The 25977-nt window shown below is 37.9% G+C and overlaps 1 protein-coding gene across 13 annotated transcripts in view; it reads right to left on the reverse strand.

The window, feature by feature from the left end:
- The window catches only part of IPCEF1 (interaction protein for cytohesin exchange factors 1), a 152009-nt gene that overhangs the window by 19377 nt on the left and 106655 nt on the right, over positions 1 to 25977 (reverse strand). For all 13 annotated transcript variants that reach the window (XM_045188916.3, XM_045188917.3, XM_045188918.3 and 10 more), the window contains 3 exons: positions 20956 to 21014; positions 19571 to 19641; positions 9131 to 9494 (listed from right to left, as the gene is read on the reverse strand). In XM_045188916.3, coding sequence (XP_045044851.2) covers positions 9131 to 9494; positions 19571 to 19641; positions 20956 to 21014 — 494 coding nt within the window. The remainder of the gene's footprint in view (positions 1 to 9130; positions 9495 to 19570; positions 19642 to 20955; positions 21015 to 25977) is intronic.

Here is a 25977-nt window from a genome sequence, read left to right on the forward strand (position 1 = left end):
TGTGGCCCTGTACACAACAAAGGTATAAGTGCTTAGAAACAGAGAAGGCAAAGTTGGAAGGAAGTTGGGAATGCGGTGAATTTTTTTTTTTAAATGACAGGTAAAAGAAATTCTCTAAGAGAGAAAACAGATTGAAAGAAAGCCAGATAGAGTCCTCCTCAAGAACAAAGCTAGTATTTTTACTGTGCTCCTTAAGTCTGAGAGTAGTTTCACTGTAATTTTCCTCATTTTTCTATATTTGTTTTACCATCTCTGCGGAGTCATGCACCTGTTTTCTTTTGGGCATTTGATGTTTCTGTTCAGCAAGGCAACTCAAAACTCTCCTGCTGTCACTGATAAGGAAAACCTAGTCTAGTGGACATCTTTAATGTTGGTTTTGTTTTGTTTTGCTTTATTATTATTGCTTCTTGTGGCAGTAATTTTTGGAAATGGTCTAAGGTTAAGTCCATTGCCCAAGAATCTCTGATATACAGCTCAAATTCTCAAAACAAATATTCCATTTGTTTTTAAAATCTATTCTTTCAATCGTATGAGCACCCAGGATTTGGTGAAGTATGTAATGCAGACATAAAATTTCTACATTTGCCCACATCCTAAGAAAACAAAAAACACTGGCTTGTATACTAAGAGAGATGTGGTCAGGTTTTCTTTTTCTTGTTGAAATACATTTATGAGGTAAAATTCAATGGGAAATAAATGGGGGGGGGAGTTGGAAAGTTGCCTGAGATAAAGGACACAAATTCGATGTGCTATAGAGAAATATGTCAGTGTTGGCCCTATAACATGCGGGAGCCATTCGCCATGTGGCTCCATGACGGAGACCAGTGAGAACAACAGATAAAAATGGAAGGTTCAGAAGGAAGGGAGACCACCAGAGTAGTGGAGCAAGAGGTTCCCCTATTTCAACTTCACAAAGCAGAAAATGAAGGTTTGGAACATATGAATGCCCTCCCCTTTTTAAGACGTAGCTCTCTTTTTCTTTTTCTATCATTATAATGTAGTGTGATCTATGTTTACTTGCATAACATCCTTATTTTTGCCTTATAGAAAACCCTTCATGGACAGTAAGTGCTCACCAATAGGTTCACAGAACTGCAGTGAAACAATGTAGACTGAAACCTATTTTACCAGAGACTGATCGATTTAAACAAGAGTTAAGTTCCTATGGCATCTCATCAGCATTATAATGAAATAACATTGAATGAAATGACATTATTCAAGGACCTGCTGTACATATTTAGAGTTATATATTCAAACATGGCCATTAAATTCCCATTAGGAAACATTTTTTCAAGAAAACAATAACAATCTATAGAATTGCTGGCAAACATATCCCTCATCCTTGATTCCTTTCTTTTCTTCATACATTTCATTCATTCATTTATTCAACTTATCTATAAGATATTCTGTGAATGTCTGCTGTATGCTTGGGCTTATTTGAGAGCCTAGGGATGGACTAAAACAAACAAGAATGATTTATAAATCTTAAGTTCTTATATTTTATCTTTGTATGTCCCAAATATTTGTATTTTTCCTCTGCCCACCCCCATGGCTACAAACATAATCTACCACCATTATTTCAACATTGGCCTGTTTCACCAGCTACATAAGTGGTCTACATTATCTTCCTGATACCCATTTTCTATATAATGAAGTGATCTTTTAAAAACATAAATCATACAATAACACTCCCCAGCTTCAATTTCCCCAAAAGCATATCAGTGCACTTGGAATAGAATCCAAACACCTTATAGGACCCAACTATTGCCACCTAAGCCAGATGCTATTGATATCTCCAATCTCTTTCTATGCCTTCCTTGCCCAGTCTGCTTCAGCCTCCACAATTACTCATGTGTTCATGGTGATGCTAGTAGTGTAAAGAAACCTACAGGGATGCCAGTTGCATAAAAGTGTAGCACATACAATTACAGTATGAGGCTGCGCCTTCTAGGTTGACGTGAGTACACGCGATGATACAGGCCCAACGATAACATCGCCCAATGGCACATTTCTCAGAACGAATCACCGTTGATTAGCAGTGCACGGCAGATGTTTCTGCTTCTATCATTAAGTGACATGTACTGACTGCTTCACTGGTAGTTCTAAAACGACATGTAGCATAATGATTGTTTTACAAAGAAAATTGTTCTGGTTATACTTTATGGCTTGGCTCACATGACATCTAACCCAACCGGTGTTTTGCTGATTATTTGTGTAAAATTACTCTTAATCGGGTGGTTAAAATCTCAAGCTCTGTAGTCAAACAGAACTGCAGTCCCAACACAACTTCCACACACACCAGGTGCATGACTACTTTCGGCAACTTACTGAACCACTTAAAGCCGCAGTTTCTTCATCCATAACATAGAAGTGGCAGTAAGGACCTATTTCTAGGTTGCTGTAGTGAAGAAACAGTAAAAGCTTTCCCTGTGAGATCAGGCACACCACAAAAATGCCTGTAGTCACCATTTCAATCGGCATCGCGTGGCAGGGCCAACTCCAGGCAAAAAATAAAATAATAGACACAATGATTGGACAGGAAAACGCAAAACTGTCATTGTTCATGAAGATATGATTGTGCTTGTTAAGCTAAATTTTTAGAATTAAAATGAAAACTTAGCACATGTGCCATATTTCTTAAATAATGCATCTTAAAAATCAACTGCTTTTATTTACACCAGCAATAGTTTAAAATAAAGACTTCTACAGAAAAAATATATAAATTATAAAACTTTGCTATGAGATGTAAAAATGACAAATAAATACAGAATGGTAAAGAAATAATTTTTATAAATTGGAAGATTTTTAATTGTATCAGTTTTATTTTTCCCAGATTAAATCTAAAAATGTAATGCAATCCATGCCAAAATCCCACAATGTAATACAACTTGACTAGGTGATTCTAAAACATATATGGAAGTTAAAATGTCCAAGAATATCCCAAACACTCTTTAAAAAGAACAAGACTGGCCCTATTTAATATTAAGACTCATTTTCTAAAAGAATGGTATGAGTCAGGGTAGAAAAAATCTAAACTTATGAACAGACAGAAATCTAAGAAGCAAATAGCACTGGACTTCCAACAAAGATGGCATTGGACCTCATGTGGACATTTGAGAAAAAGATAGATTTTACATAAATGATATAGAAAAATTATATGTGCATATGGAATAAGATGATATTATATTCAATTATGGCACATGTAAAAATCATTCCAAGTGGATTAAAGTTTATAAAATTATGGCAGATTATCTTCATGAAATCAGTGTAGGGATAATGAAGACAAAAAAAGTATTAACCATAAAGAAAAGGATTGATATATTGAACCACATTAAGATTGACTTCTATTCATTAAAAGACACCATTACAAATGAAAAAAGAAATCAAAAGCAGAGATGATATTGGCAATACATACAACTGACAGTGAAAGTATATCCAATATTAATTCTAGAATATATAAAACCCATTAGAAAAACAAAATAATCCAAGATCTGTGGGTAAAAGAGTGAAAATAAACATAAAACATGCTAATTCATAATCAAGACTGCCAATTTTGCAAAAATCTATGTCTATTACTTGTGAGGATGCAGAATGTTGAGAGCTGTCGCCCATGCTGGGCAGAGAGAACTTAGGGCAACCAATCTGGAAAACAATTGTGATCACCGAGTGGAGATGAAGACAGGCATAAATCACAGCCCGTAACCCCATTCCTAGGTATAGAACCCTGGAGCAATGCGGGCATATGCAGACCAGGATAGATGCATAGGAGTTCCCATTCAGAGAATGAAAAGACAAGCCACAGACTGGGAGAAGATATTTGTAATCACATACGTGATGAAGGTCTTGTGTTCAAAACATAAGAAGAACTCAATGAGAAAGCAAAAACCCGAATAAAAAAAGTGGGTAGAAAATTTCAACAGACACTTGACCAAAAAAAGATATACAGAGAGCAAATAAACATAGGGAAAAATGCTCAACATTATATGTCATTAGGGAATTCCAAGTTAAAACATTACCATGACCCACCTACCAGCATGGCAAAAATCCAAAACACTGATACCAATAAGTGCTGGTAAGGATGTGAAGCAACAGACACTCTCATTCACTGCTGATGGGAATGCAAAACTCAACATAGTCTTACCATACAATCCAGCAATTGCACTCCCAGATATTTACCCAACTGAGTTGAAAATTTTATATCCACACTCAAATCTGTATACACGTGTGTACAGCAGCCTTATTTGTAATTTCAAAAAGTTAGAAGCAAGTAACTAAGATGTCCTTTAGTAAATGAATGGATGACAAACTGTGGTACATAAAAAGCAATGAGCTATTAGCCCAGGAAATGCATGAAGGAAACTGAACTGCATATTGCTAAGCGAAAGAAGGCAATCTGAAAATCATACCTACTACATGATTCCAACTATATTACACTCTGGAAAAGGGAAAACTAAAGAGTAAGAAGATCAGTGGTTGTCAGGGGCTTGGGAAAAGGGTGGAAGAGATGACAAGATTTTTAGGAGAGTGACACTATTCTGCAGTGGTGGATAGGTGACATTATGTACTTGTCAAAACCCATAGAACTGTACAAGATAGAGTGAGCCCCAGTGGAAACTATGGACTTCGGTTCATACAAATACGTCCATATTAGTTGTCCATTGCATCAGGTGAACCATACTAATGCAAGATATTAATAAGAGAGGCAACTGTATATAGAAGAAGAGGGATTAAATAAATGGAGATTCTCTGTACTTTCTGTTCAATTTTTATGTAAATCTAAAATTGATCTAAAAAGTTGTCTATTATTAATTAAAAAAAGAAAAGAAAAAGAATGTCACATCAGCATTTCATGTAAGAGCCCAAAGATGGAAAAACATAACGTTCATCAAGAATAGATCAGTATCTTGTGATCTATTACAACTGAGCGCTCTAAAGCAATGGAAATAAATTAATTCCATTTACGCAAGGAGGATTTCCCAAAGGCATGTCACAGGGCAGAGAAAGCAGGTGGTGGTGGGTCTTACATGCCTGAGATCAAGGCCACTGAGGTCAACAATTAGAGATTCAAGCCTTTCCCAATAGTCAATATTTATCCCCATTCTCAAATCACAGTCCAAACCAATAGGATCACTAGGAAATTTTCTAGGGACTAAAATACGTAATGGAGATACAAAGACCAAGATCAGCCTTCACCTTAATGGGCATGCTGTAGGAAGCTTTGCTTTCTCTGTTTCTGTGGACACCCCAGCTGTTACAGAAGCTGCCTGACTCCTCTAACTTCCTTATTCCTAAGAGCATAGGTTTCCTTTTTTCTCTTCTACTCCATGTTTTGAAGCTGACATATATGATTACCCTGGTTAGAAATGGTCATCCATTATCTACTGAAATAAACTAACGACTAGCCCCATATTCAAAGTCATCCAAATTTCTTTTCTACCTCTCTTTCCCATGTCTTCCACCTCCACTTCGATCACAGCTTGGATCTTCCATATTTTGAGTCCCTGCTCTCTTTTAAATGGCTCCAGTAGTTTGTATCTCTCTATGGCACTTATTTTACTCTGCTCTCTGTGGTTGTGTTTGATTCCTCCCACTCTCCTTATCAAATGTTAAAATGTTTTTTTAAACCACAAATTGTATCTTGCTCATCTTTGTATCCCTCTCAGCACAAAGTATATGAATAGATGTTAGGTATTCAAAAAAAGAAAAACCAAAAAGAAAAAATCAATGCTAAATTGAATGGAGTTCAGTATTCGACTTTTTCTTCTTATTATCTTCTTGCTGCCTAAAGAAACATTCCACAAAATTCCTTAAAGCAATATCTGAAGTAGTTGTCTAAAATAATGTATCATCTGTACTGTTCACCCTCAAATTGTATAAAATTTTATTGTAAAATCTGCTAAATTCTAAAATCTAGCTCTTCATGTCACTTTCCTGAGATGTCATGCGTGCTCTAGTGTGCTTGTCTTTTCATTAAAAATGCTTTTTATTCAACATGATTCCCAGATTAATTCTGTACTTTACTTGAAAAATACATTTGCATATATTTGGATATTAGTCTCATTAGTGGCTATTAGCTTCTCAGCATTCAGGGGATGGTCGCCCCATTCATGGAGTATAATGAAACTATCTCCACGTTGTTAACGTCATGTACACAGGGACATACGATGTGACTCATCTGCACACAGGCATCAATCATGGGCCAACTAGAAAGGTACAGCAGAGAGTAAAACTGAGCCAAGATGAATATCCCATTAACCCCATCACCTCTTTCCCCCCAGGCTTTGTAGAAATACTCAGGGAGAATCTAGAGAGCTCTGGAACTCTGAAACTCCCAGTGTGGAAAGGCAATAGGATGCAATTAACATCCTGCATTTTTTAATAGCTTACCCAGCAGGGGAGAGATGTCTAAACGGGTATTTAAGTTCAGCATAAAATTCTAGCAACGACAATTTTAATTGCATACCAACTGCAAAATATTTCTCTCGTTGTCTAAATTAAAGGAAGGCTATAATACATGTTGTCTGCTTGTTTCAGGACTCAGTTATTACCTTTTAAGAATCTTTTTGTCTGGGGTAAAAAGCCTCTTTCTCCAACAAATGCATCTTGAGACTAAGACTTAATTTAAAGTCCTAACTTCTATTTTGGACGATGTCAAAACTTCAATCCCTGTTGTGAAAATACCCTGGATAATATTTCAGACACAGGAATATCAGGGCTTTTATTTATTTTTTAATTGGCAGATAAGAATAATTTTTGAAAGTCACAAAAGTGAAAAGCTACATTCTCCAACACACACGTGTTTTTTAAAATGCAAAATATACAATCTGATTACTCAATAGCAGGTCATCAGAAACACAAGCAAAGACTCAGTTGCTCTTTCCACAGCAGCAATGACTTTATGTTGTTTAACCCTTCTGGGAATGAACCAAATTCCCAGTAGCAGAAGAAAATAACCAACAAAAATTGTGTAACATACCGCAACTGCCAACAAATCAGTGAGAGAAGAATACTTTTATTTTCTCTTCTTTTCAACTGATAGAAACACTTTCATGTCAAGCTGTTTGAGGAAGCATACACATTTTGTTGGCCACTCTGCATTTAACTCAAAATTTAAAAACACGAGGCTTTTTCCTTCTTAGACTGAAAGAGCCGTTGGCGCCCAGCCAGGCTCTGCAGCGCACATGCATTCCATGAGTGACATTTAGACATGAGTAAAAACTTCACGCAGCTTCCCATGACTCTCAGGCTTTCACCCTAAAGACAACTGAGCCTGCAGGGTTATCTCTTGGAAAAGAATATGGATGGAATTTTATTCTCTGTTTTGGTTTTGAAACCATCCTCATACTGGGGTTGTGTGTGTCTGAGTGTGTGTGGGTATAACTTTTTACTTCTACTTTATGGCCCAATGATTGAAATAAGAATTTTTAGCAGGAAAAGAATAGATATGGTACTTTTCATTATTTTCTTTACTTTTGCCACTCCTACTATCTAGAAGGATCTTCTGAGTATCAAGTTAGAGGCCACAGAGTTGAAGATAATTAAATTCTCTCTTCGGAATATCTTTGTAAAAACAAATACAACAAACAATATACAATTAATATCCAATAAAAAACACTTGTCTCGGAATGAGAAAACACCTCCAGTGATCAGGGATGCATTACTTTCCCAGGAGCACATTCTATTTTGAACTCTCTCAATGTTAAAAAGAAGTATCTTATGCTGACCCTAAAGCTACCTCCTCTTCCCTTGCACTTCCGACCCCGATTGTGTACTTCCAAGGAGATACAAAGTACGCCCACACTTCTAGGCAAACCTGAGGCCAGCCCGGGTCTATGTTTCCATTCCTCGCAGCCCAAACTTGACCACCCCCGTCCCTCAGTGGCATTACTTTTATTCTCCTCCCTACCTCCCCTCATTCACATCTAGGTTCTTTTGCCAATAAATTCACTCTACTTTTTTAGATGTAAAGCAGACCATTGGCCTCAATTGAGGGTAACAATCAAAAATGCCATCAGAGGCCATGCAGGTAACTCCACTGTGTGAAACATCACAAGAAATGGTAAAACTTGTGGACTGAAGAATGAGTTCACATTCTTTAAAACACTGTACACACACACACACACACACACACAACTGGGTCTGCAGTTGTAATCCTTGGCCTAAATTACTCTGATAACAAATATTAAGTTAATGGGATACATCTGAAAATTTGACGACTTAAACTTTCCCTGATTAGGCTCAGGGACAAGGGAGCACAGTCATCTATGCCATCAGGCTACTGTGGCTAAATATCATGGGAATGTAGCCAGTTACCTTTCTCTCAAAAGTACACTGAGAAAATACAAGTAAAACTCATCATCGGGTCATTGCTCAGTGTCTTTGGACCGGTGAGCTTGTTCTGTGCCACAATGAATTGGGCACAGACCATCAGAAAAGACACGTCATGACGGAACCTAATAGTCTGAATAAAAGGTAAGGGTCAACTATCACAGGGTATCAAGAAGTCTCACATTATTAATTTCTACATCCCATTCACCCTTTCCTTTGCTAAGACTTAAGCTTATTTTCCAAATTATAAACTGTGTTCTCCTTTGTGTTTAAAAGTTCTGGCACTGCCCTCCAAAATGCATGCAAATTGTCTTCCCGGTAACCACATGGGCATCTTCAGGAATCCACTATCCCAAATTTTGTCTGTGATCGTGGCTCAGGAAAGGTGGTTGCTCTGAGTTTGTTTGGAAACAGGGAGGTGATATCATAAATATCAGTCTACAAAACCCTGATCAGATTCCTACAAGCTTCAGAGCATGGATCACAGAAGAAAAAAAAGAAAAAAAGAACCTTTCCTCAGATTGGTGGAAAAAATATTATTTTATGATCACCTGTCTTATAGGCGACTGTAAGCATTTGGTTCATGAAGCTTATAGCAGGTAATGAATGGCCTCAAAGCTGGAGTTCTCCACATGTAAACTCCTCTACAGAAACAGCCCCTGGGCTTAGCCTCGCAAGACTATTTAATTACTGAATCATCATTCATGACTTTAAACGCTCTTCTTACAGATTAACGTTAGAGTTCCATATCCACACCCAAATATTCGTTCTCTAAAGACGAGTAAATAGTTTCTTGGTTTACCTCTGTCCATCACCTTTGATCCCGCAGGCTTGTCTGGGACAGTAAGATGGTTGCTATTCAGTGAAGACGTGTCATCACTAGATAAAGAGTTCAAAAATCCACTTTCTGTTTCGGCAGAGCTGCTCTCCAGGGCCTGGTGACTGTTTGCCTCTGGGGGTGCGGGCGAGTGACACTGCACAGCAAATGCTATAGATGGCCCCGCATCCTCAGCAGCAGACGAACTGTTTACCTCGATCCAGGACTGTCTTCCTTTAGATAAGGTGCAGGATGAAGTGCTGGTTGTCTTTACGGTATTTTCCAGGGACGAGAACGAGCATGATGGTTCACTCAGGGAGGGTAAAGATGAAGAGGCTTTCTGTGATGTCTATTTTGCACACATAGAATCAAAAAGAATAAAATAAATCATTATTAAACCAGTATCCTACACTTTCCATATTCATTGAAGGTACTCCAGTGTTTCAAAAAGTGGCCAATAATAAAATAGTCAAAACAAAAATGACATGATATGTATATCCATATGACAGGCATTATGGTGCCATTTTGCAAAAACTGATTTGTGTAATTTTTAATTCACTCTTCTAGGATCGGAAAAAAATCTCCATATCACGATTTACCCTATTCTTCAATGTTCCCCAGAAACTTAAAAGGCCTCTTTGGAAAATTCTCTGAAATATTGAAGGACTCTTTGAGGAAAAAGAAGACTATAATTTATCACTGAGTTCTCACGGATGGAGCAAAAATTCTTGAGAAATGTGATTAAGTAAAAGAAAGCAAAAGCAGGAGCCAGAGAGGAAGCAAAATAACACTAACTGAGTGATGACCGGCAAATGCGGGCAAAGCACATATATCTCACCCCTCAGTATCCTCTGCATATCCCTAGGCCCAGGACCAGCATCAGCGGATAATTCACAGTTAGGTGAAATAATGTTAACTCATTTGCTCTTCAATACTTTAAAAACTTTCATAATTAACTCTCACCAAAGAAGGACATATTTGCAGGGTCCTGATTCCTTAAAGAGACACCAAAAACTACACCACAGACTATGTGAAATGCATTGATGATGTAGATCTTCTGCAAGCAGCTCCTCACATACACACAGTCCAAGGCTGAATGACAATCTTTGGTAAAATTGTCACCAGTCCACAGAGAAAACATCGGTGCACCATCGCCAATTGTCCTCTGTTGGTGGAGACTTCATTTATGCTGAGATTTTATCCTTGTTACATTTTGATGTTAAAATATATTTGGAAAATGGTGGTGGTAGACATTAGCTTTTTCCTTTTTGAAGTGCTTTTTAATATTCTACATAGAGAAATAAATATTTGACAGCTACATGTTTTTCATTTTATTGACCAGTAAAATCGAAAAATCTAGACACCAGTCTCTAGGGATCAACCGATATCACCAATGACAGATAAGACAGAGAAGGCATTTTATGGTTCATTTCATACATCATCCTATGGAATACTCCCATCAATTTTAAGTATTTAAAACTCTAAGGAAGTGGGAGGGAGGAAACTGTTAGAAGGAAGAAGCTAAAACATAAATTAAGACATTTACCCAGAAACCTCAGAATCATTGCAACTCACTCAGAATGGTTAACTGTGTTACAACTAATACTGTCCCAAGAATTTGCAAGTTCTAAGCTCTCTGTTTTGATGGGAAAAGCCAGTTTTACCCAATGCGTGCCCAGGTGGCTGCATACTAGACATGGATTGTCAAATACTCTATAAATCCACTTTTTAATTAGCACAACATTAAACTATTGAGTTAAATACTAACTCATCACACACATCTTCTTAATAATAACATCTCTGTGAAAACATGAAAATCTTCTCTTCAGGAATATGTCAAGAAGCTTGGGAACCAGTTACCTTAAATCACTCCAACTATATATCAATTAAGAGATCAAAGAAAGACCTATAATTCAGTAAATAAAACGCCGGTTACCTAGGAAAGCTAATACCCACCCACCAAACTATCCAAATGAATGCCAGAAATAGTTTACTCATTAGCAGGATCTACAAAATAAATATTAACAAAAATACCCACTCAGGTCCAGTCCTGACATGTTCCCCTATTGTGAGCTATTTTGGTAAAACTTGGCTTCCATATGATCAGCTTCCTTTCTGCAACGAGATTAAGCTCAAGCATTTCCTATCTCCTGCTGATGCTACTCTAATTAGATGATAGCAAAAGGAATGTGTGAGCAAAAAAAACGCATGCATGCAATTGCTACAGCACATTCCTTAAACCTCGCTGAACCTCAAAACTCTGTTTAAAGGGCTAAGAAAAAGTATGTTAAGTGAGCAACAGAAATACTGTGAACAGTATTCCTGTTGGTGGTTCTACTCAAACACTGTGCAAATGTTTTCAAGCCATTTCCTCCAGCGCCATGTAACACTTATAAATGTGATTTTAAAATGGAGAAAAGAATAAATAAGAAGAAAGAGGAGGAGGAGGAAGAATAGGAGGAGAAGGAAGAGGATGGAAGGGGAGGAGGAGGAGGAATGAGGAGAAAAACTGGAGAAAAGGAAAAGGAAAATGAGAAAAAGGTTGTATGTATCAGGTCAGAGGGAGTTTTCATTAGAAGAAAGACTGACAAAATCCAAATCAAAGCAAACCTGGAACATCATTACAGAGGATTCCCTATAGAAAGGTGCTTCAAGACAGTGTGGTGCTATGCTGAATCACGGTTGATATTTCTACCGTTCTGTAACTGCTAACAGCTGTAGCTACATGTCCAACCAAGAACTTTTAGTGGGGTCCCCTCTGTAAACAATCTGTCATACACTCAGAAACCCTCCACTGCAATTCAAACAAAGGTAGAAAGGAGTGACAGTCGTACCCTTGTGTTGCTAACAGGAGCCCATCCTTCTAGTATCAGTTCAGGGGACAGCTCTCTCCCAGAAGCCTGCTCTGAGGACCTCAGGATGAGGTGGTATCTCTGCCTAGTGCTCCCAGGCTTCCTTCTGTCATACCAGGTAGAATACCATTTCATTTGTCAACTGATACTGTAATTGCTGATTGACTCGTTCATCGTTGTTGGTGAGTTACGTGAGAGCAGGAGGCTCTTTTTAATCATTTTTGTGTCTCCATTCATTGCATCTGTGCCTGACACATAGTTGGTCACAGGCTAATGCCAACAAAGAGCAGACTAGAGAGCCAGCTGTATGAAGAAAAACAGCCCTGAGGCATTTAACCTCTTACTGAAGAGACCCTGAAATTCTCTGTGAAGTTGCGGTGGATGTACCCTAATCCTTAGATCTAAGTGTGATTGCAGTGCAAATACTCTCAAGGAATGTTCTCAACAACCTCAAAAAAAATTGTTCATTTGATATTAATGATTTCAGAACATTTGATATTTAAACACTTTATTTTTTAATAAGAGAATTAAAAATATTTTAAAGATTTGACTGTTAATGAAGAGACTGTGTATATGATTAAATTAAAATTCAATATTACTCCCCCTCATTTTCATTTTCTGTGTAAGACACTTTTATTCATAGAAAAAGCATCATTCAAATGTTGATTAACTCTAAAATCTTTTTCTTTGAATTGTTTTAAAAACACAAGTTTGTCATGGGGAAAAATAGCCTTAAATGGCCACCCAAAGCCTACGATTAGGAAGCACGTCAGCATATAAATTTGAAGTAATATTGGTCAAAGTGTATTAAAAAAATGGAAGGTACTGGAATAACTTAAAACTAAACATAATCAAATGAAATAAGAAAAAAAGTAATGTACACATATTTTCTTTACTTTTATTAGCTATATTAATAAAAACGAACCAGTCAATTGCCATTTGGCCCTTGAAAGATGGTTTGTATTTCTACCAAATGCTAGTAGCATTACCTTAAAAACCCAAAGACCTTGATATACAATACACTCCCTACTCTGTCACTGACCTTCCACATGACCATGGGCAATAGAGTAGCAAAAGACTTCCTCCTCAATCCAACCCTTAGTATCCACTACCTTGGAGAAGCCACTTAACCTCCAAGTCTTGTTCTACTGACTTCCTGCCTCCACTATCGCTTATACCCTCCTCACCTCAGTCCATCCTCTCAACAATAACTAGAGTATTTCTAAAACATAGCGCAGATCACAATATTTCCCTGCTGAAAACCCTCTAGTAACTGTCCACACAGGCTCAATAACAGCCCTAGCATTCATTATAACTGAGAAGGCCCAGATGAACCCCTCCCAGCCCCTCTAGCACCATCTGCTTCCACTGCCTCTCCTCTCTCTTTTCCACCCACGTTGGTCTCCTTTCTGTTCCTTGAGAAAATCTCTGGTTCCTTGTACCAGAAAAGGCTCTTTCTGTGATTGTTCATTGGCTGCCTCCTTCCCATGATTTTGGTCTCAATTCAAATATCACTTCCTCAGCAGGCTGTTCCCTAACAGTCACAGACAAAGCAACATCCTCCATCCCTAGACCTGGCCACTCCCTAGCACGTCACCCTATTTATTTCTTCTTCATAGCATTTATCAGCATTTGAGATTATTTTGTTTGAGTTACAAATTTATTGTGCCTCTTCCTCAGCTTAGAACTCAAGATGCTCAAGGGAAGAGACACTATCTCAGTTCAGTATCCGTCATCTGCAACGGTACCTGGTACATGGTCCACACACAGAACTACTCCTCAGCCACCTGACAGACTGACTCAGATTTATCAAGAGGAACAAGTGAAATAACAGAAAAGAGTGTTCTTCATAAAAGGCAAGTTTAAGATTGCAAGTGATACTTAGGACAGTTATATTTACTGTCCTAAGTAAATATAAGACTAGTACAGGACTTTGGTGAGAGTCAGCTGGAACCATCCATCTCAAAGCCATATGAAAGCACTAGACAAGAACAAAGCAGGAAATTTCCAATTCTCACGAGGAAATGTTTATAGGGCAACAAATCCGTGGAAGGTGTGGCTGAAGTCACAAAAACCACCACTCACCCATTAATAAATATGTATTGGTCTCAAGTAAAGTTAGGCACAGTCAATGTCACAGGTAAAGAAAAAGATATTGAACACTGCCTCTGACTTGAAGAACTTAATAATTAGGTAAATACACCAGAGACACAAAATCTATAACACAAGGCAGATGAAAACATGAAAAGGTGTCAAAAAACAATGCACTGGAGGAATATAAAGAATTCAGAAGAGAGAGGACTATTATGAGTTAAAGAACTGAGGAAGCTTTACCGAAGGAAGTCATATTTGACCCAGCCTTGAAAGATATTTATTAAGAAGATGGAATTAGGGTGGGGGTGAGTTGTTCCTCTACGTGGAGAAACTTTATAATTCTAGGTGCAAGAGCAGGAAGTCAGGAAAGGTTTGGGGGAAACGGAGGGCAGTTTATTAACAAGACTGTGATGCTGGTTTAAAATCAAGTCCAGGGCCTTAAATATCAATCCATTGAGTCCAGAATTAATCTGATGAGCAATGAGGGTTAACTGAAAGGCCCTGCCAGGTGAATCAATACTGCACTTCAGGAAGACTAATTTGGATGTGGTTTTTAAGAGGAGAAAGAGTTTAGAGACCAAGAAACACAAACAGGCTGCTATTTCAATAATTCAGGCAGCAGCGAATGTGGTCCCCAACAGGGCAGTGGTAGTGGGAATGGAAGACATGGGACAGCATGAGGGACAGCCAACACATCTTGTGATTGACTGCCAGAGAGCAGGCTGAGAAGATGAACTGTTAAAACAAGAAACAAAAATGTAAGAGCCAATTTTAGAGTAATCTTTAAATCAGTTGAATGTTCAACCATAGAACTTATCATACTTCGCATCTTGAAGAAAAAGCATGAAATTTTCTTTCTACCTTTTCCTTCAATGTGTGGTCACTGATAATTTTTCTCACAACTGTCTCACTTGCAAGCACTTCTATTATTTTATATTGGGCACATATTAAAAGATCAAGCAAACTTAGGAAACAGCTGTGCAAGATTCATTCTTCTAGGATTAAATTTCAATATCTTAAATTGATTTTACCACTTCCTGTGTTTAAGAGACTTCCTCCTCTGCCACTGACCAATGGGCCACAGTTTGCAGGGTTTGCTTTTACTTATCTCTTCTTTGGTTTGCTTTAGCTGGGTTTTTTTTTTTCCACTGTTTGCATACAACAGAATTATACTTCTGAAAAGCAGCAAAATATGTGACTGTCACGTTAAAATGATCTGCACAAGCTTCTTGAAGCTGGAATTATAAATACTTATCTTCTTATTTTCTCTCGTGTCTGATCCACCTATTAGGTGGTCTACCTTCTAACTATGTTCAAAATCCAACCATTGCATTTCCCAGCTATGCCCTCCTATGCCCTCCAAATCATCACACTCTCTCACTAGACGACTGCACACCTTCCCTTAGATTTCTTTGTGCCTATGCTGAGCCCCGCCTCCCGAGGTCTCCCCCACACAGCAGCCCAAATGGTCCTTTGAAGATGGAAATGGATCACACCACTCCTCTGCTCAGAATGTCCTATGGCTCCCGAAAAAACTCGAAAACAGCACAGGCCCCACATGGTACGGCCACCACTACCTCATCCTCATTTCCTGCTGCTCTCGTCTTTGTTCACCCTCCGCCCGCCACACTGGCTTCCTTGCATTACCTGCAATGCACGAAAGAGATCTTGGCTTCAACCATGCCCTGGGCTTGGGACATTCCTTCCTCAAATACTCACCTGGCTGACTCTCACAACCACCTTTCAGGAGTTTTGCTCAAATCTCAGCTCTCACTCAGGCCTGTCCTGGGTTCCCTAGTCATTACTGTCACCTGAGCCCAGCACTCCCGGACCCCCTCACTCACCCTGTTCTACCTCTTCTGACAGAGCAGATAGTTTACTTATTATGTTGATTGTTTATTATCAGTTTCCCTCAACTAGAAGTTTGAGTCCACAAAGAGATCTGGGTTGTTTTTTTAATTCACCGATGTGTCCCAAGTACTTAGAGCAGAGGCTCTCAGCAAGTATTTGTTCAATGAATTAATAAGCATAAAAGCATAGATCAGATTTTCAGACAGGGATTTTTAAAAATTAAATTTAGAGGATATATAGAAGGTGGGGCAAATGTAGGTTTACAGTTTTAAGTGTATGAAAGTTTATTCTTGTATGATTATTCATTAGCTATTATATTATTTGCCATATAAACAACTGCAAACCTACTTTTGCCCACCCACCCTGTATGCAGGACAGACTTTTAATGATTTTTATACCTCTTAAATTACTTGTAACTTATTATATTGGGTTTAAAATGTGAATAAAGTTGGTTCTTTTTTGCTCTTTCAAGATTGCAAGGAATCATGGATATTAATTTCTTTATATGATCTTCCAAAGTGAAACATGCAGACTCCCATCTATTTCAAGCTTTTTATTAGGTTTGTCCAAAACCTCCCACTTCTAATTCTTCTGTGAATAAATGATGTCCTGTCCACTATCCATCCTGTGAAGCCTTCTCAACAAATGGGAACATAAACAAAAACCGCTTGTTCATTCATGGAAGACCGTGGAGTGTGATTCAGCTACTAGAAGCAGAGGTCCGAACTGGTCTGGCGCTGAAGCCTTACTGCTTCTGTTTATTTGATAGCCATTCATATGACTAGATATTAAACTAAAATTGTAACTCAAGATTTTAAAATCTTTTGAGAATATTTTTCGGAATATGTTCTCATGGTGTGATTTGATACTTTTTGAGTTCATTGTTCTAAAATAAAAGTTTATTACCCATTTTTTTTAAACAGGAATTCGGTGCGGGGAGGGGCGGAATTTTTTTCACCTAGGCTTGCACAGCTCAGTCATGGCTAAAATATGTTAGATTGGGCCAAAACAACAACTTGATTCACACTCTGGATAAAAGTTACTATGATTTTTTAAATTTCATCTGTTCAAATAAAAAGCCTAAATGTTATTTTAACCAAGTGTCTTGCATGTCTGTTTTTCAGAAACAAGAAGAAACAGAAACAAAATCTGCCTAGGAAATATGTAAGAAGGAGGAACATATTCTGTTTCTATGAAAAATAAAATCTAGCTCTTCAATATTTATCTATTCCTAATACATTTATTCAGGAAAAAAAAAAAAAAAGCTTAGCGGCTTTCCAAGAAATGCTCAGCATAGAACTTGAAGAAATAACATTGGATTGATAACTCTGAAATTCTAAGCAATCTTCCCACTTCAATGACATAACTCCCTGGTCTCATACGCACCCCTTCAATGATTTGTGTTAGACGGCATTCCCTGCAACATCACAGAAGAATGCCATTGCACAATGCAATTAAGCCATGATCCTTCATGTAAGAAGACAATTGGCTGCTTTTAGTTCTATCAAAAAGAGTCCTAGGTACCTGACAATACTTTTAGTAAAGTAATCCGTGATATTAATTTGTCATCATGAAAATGGACATCACAGTATTTTAGAACTAAAATAATTCATTAGAGAGTCATATATGGGGCACTGTGGGAGAGAGAGGGAATTTCAAGAAGAGAAGGAAGGAGAACCAACCAAATCCTTGTATGTTACAGGTTAAAAGAGGAGAGAGAAACAGAAAGAGAGAAAACACCAAGAGAGAGAGAAAGTAAACTGAAACATATGCTTCTCTATTAAATCAACAAGACCATCTAGCGAAGACCTCAACTTCTTTAGGAGCAATAAAGGGTAATCCAATAAGAACATTGTTAATAGCCGGGAGACACATTAAGGTCTAGAGATACCGTTAAGTTTGATCAATAGAAGAAGAAAGATTTTTCTAAACTCAGGAACTGATTTTAAAAGAGAAAGACTACAGTAATAAAAAGCTATGAATGTATGAAGAAAGGATAGATTGCAAACCTAGTTCAAAAACTGGTCTAAAAGGTACCATATTCAAAATTTAATTTTATTTATATCTGGCTTAATTTTGGCTAATTCTCTTCCATAGAGATTTTGAAAAACATACTTATTCAACAAGTTTTTACTTCTGGTCTTGGCTGCTAGTCAAATAAATTATAAAATTGACCACACTTCTTCACTGACAGAGGGTAAAACCATTAGAGGTCATTATTTAAATGATATTTAAATATTAAATCCAGGAACTCGCAAACACAAAAATAGCTGAAAACTTTATCACACAAAGTAGAAAACTCTAGTAGAAGAAGTCTGGTACGGGAAGGAGCTACTCTAACCTACCAAACCCACAATTATTTAGGTCCATGGATGGGTAAGTGTCACGCTAAAGTGGAGGGAACCTATTCTAAAGCTAGGGAGGCTGAGGTTTCCAGCTCAGGTGCTCCATTTACTGCGTATGTGCCCAGGCCATTCCACCTCACTGAACCTCCGTTTCTTTATCCATGAAATGAGGATAGTGACATCTACTTCCTCTTGACCTGGGCATAGGACACAATTTTATAAACTAAAAACCAAGGCACTGAGTGCAATGGTGGAAGTGATGGACAAATTTGACACATTGACATCATGGCTATCTTTTTATAAAAGGAAACCATGAAGTAGAGTTTTAGAAAATAAAAACCATGGAGTGAGGAAGATTCTTCTCACTTTTAACTGGCAAAGACTAATGTATAGAATAATAAATAAATCCCATAAATACAAAACAATAATAAGACAACTAAAAATGTAGGGAAGACTTGACAGACATTTCACAGAACAAAATCCAAATGGCTGATAAACATGAAAAGATGCTTGGCCTCATTAGCAATCAGTGAAATGCAGATTGATAATATTACTCCTCAGGATTGTATGGGTTGGGGGGGCAGAGTAAATGGTTATGTATTTAAAGCACCTCCATAAGTCCTGGTATATGGTATGTATAAAAAATCCTAAGTCAACTTTCACAAAGTTCTTTCTGGACTCACTCTAGGGGCCCTCACTCTAATACCAAATGTAAAGCAACTCTCCAGAGTCTTAACATCCATTAATAGCCTGAACTTACACTGGATGCTTTCAAAGATTAGAATCAAACTTGGATTTTACTTTAATGAATATACAAATCATTCCATTGCAGATTTAAAGCACTAAATCCTACTCCTGGCTTCCTGCTCTCTTTTTAACTCTAGTTTTCTCTTTATGCTACCATTCTCATCCCCTTCACGTCCATTTTACCTTGTAGCTAGAGTATGCATGATGTAAAATGAGAAAGAAGGATATAAATAAACATTTTAAAACAAGTTGATGCAAGCACTGGCCTATCACTGAGAAGTGCTTGGCATTATCAAGAAACCTCCGAGAATGACACATCTGTGGGTCACGCACAAACACTCGAGTTTGTCATACCCGTGGGTTGCTATGGAGAAGGTTCAAAATCAGCACCCTGAAAATTGCACTTGCTCTTTGGCAAGTACCTTAATTTAGCCTGTTCTAAAAATTTATCAGTCATGGTAATTTCTACCCAATTGGAAAGAATGGCATCCATGCATTCGATCAATGAACAACAGCATAATTACGTCAATACGTACCAAAAGAGACAGAGAAGATGCTGTCTCCCCGGCTATTTCAGGATCGTCCTGTTCACTCTCACTGTAGCATTCTATAACAGAAATGAAAATGCTCAATGTTTCGATGCCATCATCACTTATTCCATAATGCGTGAGCACAGGTCTCTCCATCTGGCTATTGCAACTCCACTCCAATTCAGAAAGTCCTTATCTAGTGAGCTGCCAGTTTCCAGGGGATTATAGAAGAGGGGAAATGAATGTCCACATCAGGGTTTTTGCCCTCAAGGAGCATCCAATACACAGGCAGAGGACTAACTGTAGCTCCAGCAAAATAAAATAATTCCTCAAGAGATGTATCATGTCCTAAGGGAGCATATCATCCATGGTGATCAATTCTGATCACAGGAATCATAATGAGCTGAAGCTGGAAGGATAAGTAAAACCATTACTGGTGTCAGGAGGGAATGTCAGTACCAGGCCAACAATGCAGGCTGAGCCAAGCACATGCAGTCTCCTGCAAGAGATGGTGGGAGAAGAAACTGAAAGCTTCCTTCAGGCCATAACGCGGAAGGCCTTGTATGCCAGGAGAAGGCGAGGCTTTTGTGTAGTTATTTCTTTTCCTCACTATCTATAAATGTACCTTAAAATGAGAACAATTTATTTTATGGAAAATAAGACCAAAGAGATAGTTAGGGCATTGATTTCATACTATTTTAATGTGTCTCTTTATTGTTTTAAACCAAGTTGCCACTTTTCTTTGTCTAAATTAAGGGTGTTTGATTTTGTTATCCAAAGTTCCAATTCCCGAATTCCATGTGGTTTGAGCATATCAGAATAGTATCAGCTCTGGGACCCTGGCGCCTAATGCCTCTTTCTGCTTCATATTCAGGAGTACTTGTGTCATTAAGAGGAATTAGACACCAGTAGCTGTGAACCCTGAAAGCTACAGGCTGAGCTAAAAGATTGAAACCAGGCCTGTGTCCCAATCTGAACTTCAGGTTCCTAATACAAACTTTGGGTAATCATTCTCAGCACACATCTGGTGAAAGGAAATAGCGGAATGAAAGTTATCTGTCTAGATCGTGATGAGATGATGCCTATGAGTAATAATCCAGTAAGTGGGGCAATAAAACATTTGCATTGGCAATTGTTTGAGATGTCATTGGAGCCCACAGCGCTAACGAGTGGGTGAAGTGTGAAAAGCTTTCACAGCCAGCATAGGAAGCTCTATTCCATGCTGGGGAGTCTGTGTGATTATGTCTCTCCATATTTCCAGATCATTTTAAATGCCAAAGTGTGTTTCATGAAGACCAGACTATGCATAGGACTTGATATTGTTTTTTCATCTTCTTTCTTCTTATTCTAATATTCTTGCTAAATTTTCAGAAATTTAAAATAGAACATACCTTCATCCTTTGTAGTGGATTCATGGTGGATTACAGATAATCCAAGCTTGTTTAACCACCTAAAATTTAAATAGAAAATAAATGTTAGACCAAGAGATTAGTCACCTACCTATTCACCTTTCATCTAGACCCCAAAGAAAGGTTTTGTGCCAGACATTGTAATAATGTTAGGTCATAATTCAACAGCTAGCTTAAATATTTCCAGAAATAGCATATATTTGTGGTATCAAAACCTAAGACCTCTGGTTTTACAATATTCTCCTTACTCAGGGCATCCTTTGCAAGGAAAGAAAAGAAACGAGGTGGCCCATTGTCCAGATGGCTACCGTGGGCAACAACATTAGGTATTCTAACTATACAAAGAAATACATCTTTTGCAATTGTACATTTGAAATTTTTAGCAACCATCAAAATCTTTATTATTAAATTCAGCAACTTGACCATGAAAGGTTTCAACCTATAATTCTTAAAATGTCTGTTTATTTCACAAAAAATAAAGAGTGGTACATTTTAACTAGGGTTTTTATATTAATCAGTAAAAGATCTGGCCAGAGCTGGACAGGTATTCCTAAACTGGGGAAAACTTTAATTCCTTGAAGAATTTTATTTAAAGTAAAAATTGCCCATGTCATCTCTTCTATTGATTTACCATTCTGTGTATTTTTTTGAGAACCAGAGCATTTAGTAGTGGCCTAAGTCTACTAATACCAACAAACTGACAATGACATTGCTATACACTTAAAGATTCACTTGCACTTTCATTTCCTTTAGTTCTGTAATGCCTCGCGAACTACTTAGCATGCTACACTCCCACCATGATATAAGTAGTGCATGTTCTCAGTTGTCAATAAATTAGGAATCTTTACTCAGCCTGCAGTGGACTTTCTGTATTGTTAACAGAAAATAGATAATACATTTGATTTTTTTACATAAATAAAATAGGACTGCCTACAGGAAAAAGATAGCTTCTAGCCTCATTTATAAAACCCCCTTCACTCAGCACCATGCGCTCTCAAATGGTAACTTAAAATTAGAACGACACTGAGCCCAGGTCATGCCACAGGAACTGGAAAGTGTTCATCAAGACCCAATAGAACAATAAAAAAACAAACTAACAGGAAATCACAAAAAATACAAATGGTTAATAAACTATGGAAAAAATTCTCAGCTTTAATAGTATTCTGGGTAATGTATATTCAAACACAGGAAAATATTTTTCACCCCTAGTTGGGCAAACATTGTAAGTATTTCTGATTTCTAGAATTTAGGGGAATATATGCTAGTCCTTTGTTGAGTTGAACATGAAAATTGATACAGCCAATATTAAGCAGGCAACTCAATAATGCTATTCAAAGTGTAAATACCCGTCCCTTTTGCCCAGTACTTCCAATGATAAATATCTATCCTATTATAAATGCAACTTCATTTACACAAATAAATGTGGAAAAATGTCAATTCAACAAGCCTTGCAATGGCCAAAAAAAAACCCAAAACATGAATACAATATCATCGTCCATCCCGAGGAAAACAGAGACATAAGTGTGGCCTCAGTAGCCCGTGAAAAAAATCCCACCATACTGTTAAGTAAAAAAAGCAAGAAAACGCAACATGGTTAGCCCGATTCAATGTACTTTTAAAACTACATGTCTGTGTATATGCACAAATCGCTACGCAAAGAAAGCATCAGAAAGCATACACAGCAAACTGTTAAAGGTGGGTAATCCCAGGGAGAGAAACTGGGGGTATGGGAAGCTTTTCCCTTTGCATTCTTCTGTCTCATATGATTTTTTTTTACAAGAATGTGTTTTATGTGTCACTTAACTAAAAAAATATTTAAAAGTACATTTTTAAACTTGATCAGGCAAAGCATGATGAAATCAATGGTTCATTTTTAAAATACTGAAGTAATCTAATTCTTAGTTTATACATAATTTCACCATTATATAAGCTGAACCTCGCCCCTAAAAAGCATCTAAAAATAAAATGGACAAATTTTTTTTTAACATATCAAGACAAAAACAGTTTTAAATTGAGGATGCCTGAAACAAGCAAAGGCATTTCTAAGTTCCTTCCAGAACATGAAAATACAGAAACAGCAAAATGGAAGAGTACGGACAATAGAAAAAACAGATTCCTCTCAGCCCTTAGCCAAAAACATGTCCTTTTAGTGCCACTATTAGTTACTTGCGGTGAAAAACTGGTGACTGATTAGAATCTTGTTTGACTGTTTTCTTTCCAGAACCTACTGGCTTAGAGTACCTCCTTTTGCTAAGCACATTTTTTAAAACATGGAAGCAGTAGAAAACTTTCTATTTGTGGCTAAATAGATGGATGCACAAACGACTTATATTTACAGAAAAGATGACAGATGTTTCCTGGGAGTTTGTTGCATATCGGCTTGACGTGAATGTGTGTGTTAGAGAAACACTTATGTTAAGAAACTGATGCACAACACAAGAACGTGCTGCCCGCAAGCACTGGGAGGAAGGCAGCTACCACCGGTCTTCGTACCTGCTTGCCCCATCCTTGTAAATCGAGGGTCCCTTCAGAATGCACAGCATTCATATTAAACATAATTGCCTTTCCCTTCATCGTCCCTGAGAGAAATGTCACCATCCAAAAATGCAGTTTCCCAAGGAGGAGAACTTCCCAAACAGGACCCGTCTCTCCAAATGCCGCTCACTCCCTCCATCCCTGGCATCTCTGCATCTCATGAAGAAACACCCAGATACTGTATGGACTGGCTCTCACAGGCCGCATCAGTGTGAAAGGAAGCTCTTCAGCTGCTCTAGCAGAACAAATCTTTCTTTCTTTCTTTCTTTTTTTTTTTTTAAACAAACCTTTCAATGTCATGTGTACAACCTCATGCAAGAAGGGAGAAGTTAACCTAAAGGCCCAAAGAGGTTCCGCATGGTTGGCTATGAGAAAAACTGTCTTCAGAATAATAAAACTTAGTACTGATATTATAAATAAAAGAAATTATGATACATTCGGGCACAGACAAAATGGGCTGTTAATCTATGAGTGGCCAGATGGACAATATTCAACTATAAAGGGCATTCAAACTCTGGGGTCCAGACAGCTTCCTTTGAAATTTCAATTTATATCGTGTTTGTACTCTGGAAACATAAACACTAACACAATTTCAAATAAAATTAACAGATCTTCACAGCATAGTCAGGCAATGAGTTCTGGGCTTTAAGAGCTAGGAAAGGCTTTGATTTAACAGCCAACCAGGCAGAGGGTGTATGTCCTAAGTACAGCTAATACTTATGCAAATCTACTTGTGTTAGCTCTCACTCAGCAAAGGGAAGACATGAAAACTGAAGACAAAAGGACCAGAAATGTAAGCACAAACTAGAGAAGAGAGTGAGCAGGAAGCGAAATAACTGCTGGTGTGTGATTTAGAGAACAAATCTGCCTGAAACCTAACAGCTTTAATAACCTTGCCAAGGCCTCACACTTGCACTGGTTTACAAGTGTACTTTGCTACGCCGGAAGAGAAATTCACCAGGCAACACAACACTGAGCACTGAGTGCTTCTCTGGTAAACTTGGTCTCCTTCCCTTGTCAGAGAGAACAGAACTACTTTGAAGAACAAGCCACAGGATGGGTAGGAAGGATGTAGACAGGAAGGAACCTGGAGATACAAGATGCTGTGTGAAAGAAGCCAAGGACAGCAAGAGGTTATGGGGAGGGGGTGGGGAGGCAGCAGAGACCATTTGGGGTCAGTTGGTGGCTCAGCTCCAGACTATGTTAGGGCTCCAAATACTGCTAAGCAAGACCGTAAGCCCTCCACACACCCTTTACAAACCTAGGGCTTTAATCAATAGGATGTAGAGTTGCCAGTGCAAATAAAAAGGAAAAAATAAAGAGCTTTGACTATGAAGTTTTTAAAATCTTCTCCTTTTGTGTATCTGCTCTTTTTTTTTTCAGATGCTTAAGAAAACCGGCAGGAAAAGCTAAAATCAGAAAGAGGGAAGAAACAATTTTTTTGTCCAATTAAATAAAAGACATGTGTGAAAGACTCCATTGTCAATTCCTTGCCTTGTTATTTCCAACACTGGGTTTCTCAATCAACATAAATGGTAGGTAGAAAATAGACAGGGGGAGGGTAAGAATAGTATAGAAAATGTAGAAGCCAAAGAACTTATATGTATGACCCATGGACATGAACTATAGGGTGGAATGTGGGAGGGAGGGGGTGGGCAGGATGGAGTGAAGGGGGGGAAATGGGACAACTGTAATAGCATAATCAATAAATATACTTTTTTAAAAAAGAGCCATTCTGCCCTCTTATGAAGGGGTGTGCTGGGGAGATAGGTGTAGGGAACAGATGAGAATGCTTCTAGTTAGACCAGGCTTGCGATGGGGTATCCTGCAAGTTGTGTGTGTGTGTGTGTGCACATGTATGCTCATGCATGTTTGGTGAAAAGCAGCTTCTTCGCTCTTTAAGTTTCTAGAGCAAGAGGGCAAAGAGAAGTTATGAAGGGCGGATAGAGAAGAAAATCATTATGTGTAAATAAATAAAATACACTAAGCCATAAACTCTATGAATGGAGGAATTATATCTGTATGCTTTATTTCTATCGCCTAGGATCTGCTACAATGGGACCCAGAGTAGGTGTTCCATAGATATATTTTAATTAGTAGTGTACATGAATGAGAGACACTAAGAATTCTGAAAATAGAGCTTCAGTTAAATAGAATGCCTTCCGAAAGCTCAAGCACCCCTTATATGGCCTCATTCAAATAATAGCCATTGTGACCACATCGTGAGCTAAACCAGCAGGGGCTGGAGTGGGGCAAGTAGTACTCCATGCATATATTCCACTTATTTAAACAGAGTAAACAGAAAACAGAAATTTAGGGACATCAAATTTTTAGTTAGATACTCTTTGAGCAAGAATGTTCTGCAAGATATTTGGGATTGAACATGGAGAGGTAATAAACACATGAATCATCGTGATAACCACTCAGCACATACGAAATGCTATAAAAATCAGAATTCTGAAAGCTGCG

The sequence above is a fragment of the Desmodus rotundus genome, chromosome 11 (genome assembly GCF_022682495.2).
Source record: "Desmodus rotundus isolate HL8 chromosome 11, HLdesRot8A.1, whole genome shotgun sequence".
NCBI lineage: Eukaryota > Metazoa > Chordata > Mammalia > Chiroptera > Phyllostomidae > Desmodus > Desmodus rotundus.